Genomic DNA, 8823 nt, shown 5'->3' on the forward strand with positions numbered 1-8823 from the left:
TGATGCGGGGCAAAGTCAAGGCCTCCTTGGGCTCGTGTCTAAGAGGAGAACTTTCCGTTTATCAACCTCTCAAACGCTTCAAGCAGCTCTCAAAAGCTGGAGATCAAAATGCCAGGAACTATGGTCTAAGGAACTAATGAAATTTGGTCCTTTGAATCTAAACTATGCAGTAATTAAAAAATTAGATTAATCCACTCTAGTGTGGTAGACGAGATGGTGAGGGATCAGAGAGGAGGACGTGAATGTCCTGGGCCCAGAGGGGAGCCCTGGGTGGGAGCCCCGGGTGGGAGCCCCGGGGGTACAGCAGTCACACTCTCTACCACTAGCGGAAGGCCGGCGGCCCAGCCATGCTTGTCTGTTTCCATAAGGATTTACAGCCTTGGGGAAACCCTGTGGGCCTTTCTTACAGGGTCCATGTGCATCAGAATCCACTTCACAGCAAAGGCTTTGGGAATTTGTCCCGTTTTTGTTTTTATTATTATGTAACTGCTCTCTCAGTGCTGGGTTCCTTCCCTGTCTTCTCAATCTGACGAATTATCCATCGCTCACAACCTGACTGAGGAATCAGCTATGAGTGTAAGAACTCTTTCCTGTTCAGCCTTCGAGCTCTGTTAGGGTCTTTCCTATGTAGGTCAGTAACTCCCTACACCATCTCTACCGTGGAACTATCCAGACTGGGTTGTAACTTACCTGCTTATTTATCGAACCGCCCACTGAAACACACAAGCCTTAGAAGAAACCTCATGGCTGAAATTCTAATTCACAGAGAGTGTAAGACCAAAAGGTAAAGAGGATAGAAAAATAGTCTTAAAACCAGACTATTCAGAACCACAACAAGGACTTGATCTTTCTGGAAAATGGAATCAGATTAAGAAAAAGGTAGGAACAAGATCCATGCAGGGAAGGACAGTGTGTGTGGCCTCACATATTTCAGACATGGTGTAAGGAGAGGCCAGGCCTTGGAAAAAGACATCGTGCTGGAAAAGGAGAGTCAGTGAAGGAGGGAGGGAGGTTGCTGAGCGAGAACGACACAGTGATGACAATAGGCTGTCGTGTGGCAGAGAGGGTGAGGATGGCCCAGGGCAGAGCAGGGTCCAGACCCATCACCCTACGGTCTCAGCGAGTCACAGTCAACTCACCACACCTAACAACATGAACCCCATACGGAGAGAATCACTGAAGCCGTGGTGAGAGCAGAGAGAGGGAAATAGGACAGAAGCGATGCTGGCAGTAACAAAGGCAGGAGACGAGAGTGCTGGACGTGAGGGTGGAGGTAACGGAGACGGTCAGACTCACGCACAGACTCAAGACTGCAGGAGATGCTGGCGCACTGGACAGGAGAGGGACAGGCATTTCCAACACATCCATATACTCAGAAGGGAAAACCAAAAAATCTCAAAGAGGCAAGGCATCAAAGCTGTTCCCAAGAAACGCGGCAAAGCAGCCAAGATTGACAAACGGCCGGTTTTAGCATTCAGAAACAGCCTCACCAGATTATTTTTGTTGTTCTTTTCTAGAACTTAAATCCTTTCCTTTTCTTCTGAAAATTAAATCAAATGTTAAGAATTTGCAAAAATTTATCTATAATTGGGTTTCTCTGTTTCAGGAGAATGCAAGAGTTCAAAAAAATAGCATATTGTGTCTCATAAATTGAGTCCCATTGAGAAAAGCTTCCCTTTCCTTTTCAGGGTTTTGGTTTTTTTCTTTCTTTGCATTTAGTTTTAATAATCATGCTCAGTACTGAACAAATGAAAAACTTAGATGTTTCATAGGGGTGGGGGAGTGGGGGGAGGTAACCCCCTTTGTTATTAACCAAATGGGCACAGTTGGTCGTGTGTGAAGTAGCAGAGTTGCGTCTGGCTCTGGACCACTCCCTCGGCCTCCTGACTGAACCTAAAACCATCCATAACTTACTGATTGAGGTCCCCGGAGTCGCAGGTCTCTGTGTTAGCGCACACTAACGTACGGCATCAGGCCAGAAACAGCTGCATGAGAAGCATGTTGTTGCTGTTGGGTACAATCAAGTTCAACACTAGCGCCTCGGGGCCCTATCAACAACAAATCAAAACCCTGCAAAGCCTACAACGTCCTCCCAATCTCTTCCATGTCCAAGTCCACTGCGTGGTCACCGTACAATCCATCTCTGCCACTTTCTCACCTGAGCCTGTGACGTTAGAAGACAGGCTGGAATCCAGCAGCTTTTCCTCCGCAGAGGTTTCCTCCTCGGAAGATGCTCCGTTGTGCAGCTGCGTTGCTGCATCCAGCCTGTCATCAACCTTGAGCTCGTGTGTGGCCCGGGGAGGAGGGGTGGGCAGCTCAGCCCCACCAGCTGCGTCGGACACCTCTTCTTCTTCATCTGAGGCCTCCTCCTCTGTGTCTGACTCGTCCTCATCATGTCTGGTTTTAGGCCGTTTAGGGTAAGAACCGTCGTACTGGAAGCTGTTAACAAGAGAATCTGCCGTCAGAACAGAATATTGCCATCCACGGCGCAGAGCACGCACCACGACAAATGCCCTAAGAAGATGACTTATTCCCAGACTGGAGAACAAAACAGCAATGCTGGACTCATTCTGCAAAGTAGTCTTCCCAGCTGGTGCAATAATCCGACACCAAGATCATAACCATTTTTGGAAACAGGTTCTAAAGATGCAAAACTGACACAAATGTAGATAACTGATTATTAAATATTAAGGATAAATAAAATTCATTGTGAAAATTTTGTAACAACAGTAACAAGAGAGCGTGGAGAGCAGTATGCTGAGTAAACTAGCCCAGTCTCATAAGGACAAATACTGCATGGGGCCATTATTGTAAAAATAGAAGGATAACTAGTAAAACATGTGTAGGAGCTCAAGAAGGGAAGGGATGGGAGCAGAGGGGTAGGCAGGAGGAAAGGGTTGCAGTTTGGGGTGGGGTGAGGGGGAGTTAATGTCAGAGGGAGGAAAGAATATCAGTAAATTAATGGCAATCTGAACAATGAAGAAAGGAAAAGAGTATCAGCAGATCCCACAAAGCTGGTGTTAAAACCCAAGTAAATCACAGATGCCACAAAGTGAACTACGTTTTCTCCTTGGCTCTGTATGATTCTCAGGTATAAAAAAGATAATAAAATCAAAAGCCAAATCCAAGGCTTCAAACAGGTTGGTTTGAGTTTAACTCCTTGCTGAGAAATGGCCCCTTCACCAAAGATATTTGGAATCATCTAGATGTCAAGTATATTTATGAATCATCAGGGGATCTTGTTAAAATATAGACTGTGATTACATATACCTGGGGTGCAAAAGCACACTTTCAGACCAGAATGAACCCGTTCAGATACACAGCCAAACCATCCTTAGTTAAGCAGGAGGAAAGAGAACTCTGTGTGTCACATTTAACATGAGCTTGTTATTTTCAGAATGGGCGCCACTTTTTTTTCCTCTTTTCTATTTTCTATTCTGTCAGTCATTTGACAGTTTTGTTGCAGATTTTGATCAAGGCACAACATTTACAATGCTTCCATGTAGGAACAATTCCATAGGAAATCTCAGTATCCAGAGCAGATATAAAACCACAATGCACATTACAAGAGACACATACACCAAAACACACACCATGACACAAGTGCTGTAACAAGGTGGGGAAAGAGAGATCAGAGATCAGGAAGGAAGCGAGGGGTGAGCTGAACACAGGAGAAGTGACAGCTACTGCAGCTGCTGTGGAGGGTGGGACAGCACGGCATCGTATCCCCATCACCACAGTGACTGACAAGGTCCACAGAAACCCCTTCACATGACATGCCACCAACACCCAAATCTGTTTCTGTTGAATCACCTCCCACTCAGCGTCCTCACTGTTGTTGCTTTTGTCGTTGTGTGCGGCTGAGTAGTAACCATCTAATAAGTGACCCTCCAGGGGGTTTTCAGAGGCAGTAACCAGCACAGGAGGAGACTTCCCATTCTTCTCCCATGGAGCGGCTGATGGACATGGATGGTGCCTTTGACACTGCAGCACAGTTTCTTATTAAGCCTCCAGAGCTGGCTTAGCAATCCCTAGGACAGAGGAGAGATGCCCCTAAGACTTTCCTAGGCTATCACCTCTAAGAGAAGCAGACTGTCACATCCCTCTTCCAGAGCATGGCTGGTGGGTTCACACGGATCAACTTGCAGTTTGCAGCTGAGTGCTTCACCACTGCACCACCAAGGAAGTGAAATAAAGTGGCTGACATCTTTTTTAGACATCAACGTATCATTCCCTTGATTAGATGTCCCCAGAGAGAATATGAATTAAAGAAGATCAACAATCTGTATGAATCAAGAAAGAACCATCAGCAATGGTCAACTCACAGGTAACAATTTAGATAAGGTCCTTAACACTGGGCTTTCTAAATAGATGGTAACAGATTTGTTTGCCCTACTGAAAATCTCACTGTCAGAGGAGAGGAACACTGAGTTCCACACCCAGGAGCCCAGATCGTACACTCGGTGAGAGCCGTGTGCTCTCTACACTACGCAGCAGTTCTCAGATGTTCTGCTGGTTTCCTTCTGAGCTCAGGATGAACTAACCCAGCTCTCAAAGCTGATGTCTTGAGAAACATCTGTCCAAGGCAGTAGCCATTGACACTGGTGTTTCTCAGGGCTTTTTAAATACAAGTCGTTGTATGACATCTCAGGAGAGCAGTAGGATAAGTGCTGAAATGTTGACCAAAAGCCCAGAGCTGAGCACCAGCCAATGGGACAAAGAGAAGGCAGTGTGCTCCCAGGAGGATTCACCGTGGCGATGCCGGAGCCGAGCCGAGTCAACGCAGTGGGCTTGATGGGCAGAAGATATGAACAGACTCTACACCAAAGAAGAAAGTCAGCCAGCTTATAAACACAAACAAAAATGCTCAAAATCCCCAGTTATTCGAGATATGCAAATTAAAACAATGAGATATCCTCTCAACCCAGAAACAACAGCAAAGATCAACAGGACAGCAAATATCAAATGTTGGCAAGGATGTCAGAACTCTCATACACTGCTGGCAGGAATGTAAAATGGTACAGAGTGGAGCTTCTACAGAAATTTGAAAATAGATAATTCCATTTGGCCCAGCTATCCCATCACTGGGTATATAACTCAAAGAAATCAGAGCCGTAACAAAAAGATGTATACACACATTTGCTGCTGCATTATTCACTATAGCAAAGACATGGAAGCAGCACACGTGCCCATCAAGAATGAATGGATAGAGAATAGAATATTATGAAGCACTGAAAAATGATGAGCTAAAAAAAAACAACACTGCACTAACAGGATGAAATCTGGAAAACATTTGAGAGAAATAACTCACTTAACAAAAGGACTAATACCGTATACACTGTTGAAACAATAGGATGGATTGGGCGGGGAAGGAAAACAATGGGTAGATAAGAAACACTGCACTTGAATAGTGCAAGGATGAAATTAGACATCAAAGGGATTAAAACAATCTTAAACAAGCCAAGCATTACAAATGGAACTGGGAAAGGGAGGAAAATGTGCAATATTTTTAAAAAGGGAAAGGGGAACCAGCCATACAGAGGATCACCAGTGTAAGTTACAGGGTAATAGATAAGTTGAGCTTTATTTCTACAGTTAACTAGTTCCGTTCATTAAAAAATATTATAAACTACTGAGATGTGACTCCACTTTTTAAAAATTCTTTGCTTGTTATCATTGCTACCAAGAACAGAAAATAAGACAGAGGGGTAATAAATCAGAAAATAAGCATCTGGGTGGGCAAGGCTTACAAATCAATGTCATCTAATAAACAGCAAAAATGAAAAATAAACTACAGGTCCAAATAAAGAAGGTTAACTACACACAGGCATTAAAAACCATTTTGTAAGGGAACTCTGGTGGCCTAGTGGCAAAGAAGCACACTGCAATCCTGAAGACACACAGTTCGAATCCACCAGATGCTCAGCTGGAACTGTTGTTGTTGTTATGTGCCATCGAGTCGCTTGCAACTCATAGCAACCCTATGTACAAGAGCCCTAAATGCCGTTCTGTCCTGTGCCAACCTCACTGTCTAAAAAACACTCATTCCCACCACTCCACTCACAGAATTGATCCATCTCATTGAGGGTCTTCCTCTCCTGTGCTGTCCCTCCACTCTCCCAAACATGATGTCCCTCTCCAATGACCAGTCCTTCCTTGCAACATGCCCAAAGTATGTCAGACGAAGCTTCAGAATCCTTGACCCCAAGGAGCATTCTGGCTTCACCCTCTCCAGGACAAACCTGTTTGTTCTCCTAGCAGTACACGGTATATTCAACACTCTTCTCCAGCACCACAGCTCAAAGGCATCAACTCTCTTTCTATCATCCCTAGTCACTGTCCAACTCTCTGATGCATAGCATGTAACTGCAAAGACTATAGGCCAAATCAGGCACACCTTAGTCTCTAGCCTGATGTCTTTGCTCTTCAGTACTCTTGAGAGGTCCCTCACAGCTGACTTTTCCAATGCAATTCATCTCCTGATTTCCTGGCTGCTGCTACCAAGAGCGTTGACTATGGAACCAAGTAAACTAAAACTGTTAACTATCTCAATCTCTTCACCATCCATACTGATGCTGCCAATTGGCCCAGTGGTGGCAATCTTTGTCTTCTTGACGTTGAGCTTCAATCCATATTGAAGACTGCAGTCCTTGACCTTCTGCAGCAAGCGCTTCAGGTCCTCCTCAGTTTCAGCAAGCAGGGTTGTGTCATCCGCATAACACAGGTTGTTGATTCTTCCACCAATCCTGATGCCACATTCCTCCTCATAACAGCCCAGCGTCTCGGATGATCTGTTCTGTATACAGATTGAAAAGGTATGGATCTTAAGAAGAAAGGAAAAAAAAAAAGGTATGGAGACAAAATACATCCCTAATTGACCCCTTTCTTGATTCTGAAGCATCCAGTGTCTCCATTCTCTGTTCTGACGACTGCCTCTTGGTCGAAGTGTAGGTTTTGCATTAGCACAATCAAATGTTCTGGGGTTCCCATTCTTCTGAGTCAGCCATAACTTGTTGTGATCCACAGAGTCAAAAGCCTTTGCAGAGTCAACGAAGCACAGATACACATTCTTCTGGTATTCTCTGCTTTCTGCCAAGATCCATCTAACATTAACTAGAATATCCCTAGTACCACGACCTCTTCTAAATCCAGCCTGCACATCTGGCAGTTCTCTGTTGACATATTGTTCCAAACGTTTTTAGATAATTTTCAGCAGAATATTGCTTGCATGTGATATCAATTATATTGTTCGATAATTCCCGCACTCTGTTGGGTCACCTTTCTTTGGAATGGGAACAAATATCGATCTCTTCCAGTCAGTTGGCCAGCTGGCTGTCCTCCAGATTTTCTGGCACAACTTAGTGAGCACATCCAGGGCAGCGTCTGTTTGATGAAATAAATCAACTAGTATGCTGTCAACTCCTGGAGCCTTGTTTTTTGCCAATTCCTTCAGAGCAACTTGAACTTCCTCCTTCATCATTATAGGCTCTTGCTCATATGTTATTTCATGAAATTCCTCTGAGTCAGCCAATTCCTTCTGATACAGTGACTCTGGGTACTTCTTCCATCTTCTTTTGATATTTCCTGGATCATTTAACATTCTACCCAAACTATCTTCAAGTATTACCACCCATGGCTTGAAGTTGTTTTTCAATTCCTTCAGCTTAAGAAATACTGAGCAAGTTCTGCCCTTTTGATTTTCTGACTCCAGCTCTCTGCACATTTCATTACAGTATTTTGCCCTGTCGTCCCGGGTTGCCTTTTGAAATTTTCTGTTCCGCTCTTTGATTTCTTCCTTTAGCTTTGGCTTCTCAGCACTCTAATGCAATACTCAAGAGTCTCAGCCGACATCCATCCTGGTCTTTTCTTCTTCTTCAGCTTTTGTAATGATCTTTGTAATGTAGGCGGGGCAATCTCCCCCTGTGCCAGTCAGATCTGATTCACGGTACACACAAGAAAAGGGGGAGGGGGAGAAATGATTTTAAAAATAACAACAAAAGAAAAAGTTTTACTAAATTATTTTACTACATTAAAACATGATCATAAACTAGTCACCAGACTAGTTAACAGAGCATGATTCAATGTTCAAAAGTTGCATAAAATTATATAATATATAGTATTTCAGTCAAAATGTCTTCCAAAATTGAAAAATATCATCTTAAAAAGGGAAAAAACCTTACATATTTAATACACAAAAAATAATTTGGTCTTGAAAGACCACAGCAGGCTGAAATGGAATGCCACTGTCACAGAAATGGGAGGTAGCGTGACATTCACAAAGACACCAAGGCTCAAAGACATCATCCATCGCACTTCACAAGAATATTGCATCATTAACTCGAGTGTCTACAATGTGCTAAGGTTTAGCTTCCAGATGAGAAAACATAGTATCCTGGGATCTTTGATATGTGAAGATTAGAACAACTCAGGACAGAAAGAAAATAAGCAGGAGAATGAAAAAGTTTAAAATCAAGTTGATAAAGTAGATGAATGGCTCTTGGGCACATTTGACTAAAGGGTCTATGGCACGCTACAATTATCCAATTTGCCAGGTAGAACTTTTTCTTCTCAAACACAACATACATCCTTTCCAAAAACAATATATTTATCATACATTTCATGAACTGAAAACACTTGGCTTCAAACGTTCATAAAACAAAGGAAGGAAGGAATGATGAGTGGGAAAATCAAACACTGTTTTGGGGAACATGCTGCCTACTGACTGGTTTGGTCTACACTGGTGAAACAGTGCTGGGGAGGAGTCCCAGGGAAGGTGCTAAAAGGGGCCTGGGGGAGGAGCTGGGAGGGGCCTGGGGAGGGGTT

General features: G+C 43.7%; 1 protein-coding gene across 1 annotated transcript in view; it reads right to left on the reverse strand.

Moving 5' to 3' along the window:
* The window catches only part of KDM4C (lysine (K)-specific demethylase 4C), a 311865-nt gene that overhangs the window by 142639 nt on the left and 160403 nt on the right, over positions 1-8823 (reverse strand). Inside the window, exon 9 of the mRNA XM_006881356.1 lies at positions 2159-2439. Within this exon, the coding sequence (XP_006881418.1) occupies positions 2159-2439 (281 nt within the window). The remainder of the gene's footprint in view (positions 1-2158; positions 2440-8823) is intronic.

Source organism: Elephantulus edwardii, unplaced genomic scaffold (assembly GCF_000299155.1).
Source record: "Elephantulus edwardii isolate Elephantulus edwardi_28Jun2011 unplaced genomic scaffold, EleEdw1.0 scaffold00014, whole genome shotgun sequence".
NCBI lineage: Eukaryota > Metazoa > Chordata > Mammalia > Macroscelidea > Macroscelididae > Elephantulus > Elephantulus edwardii.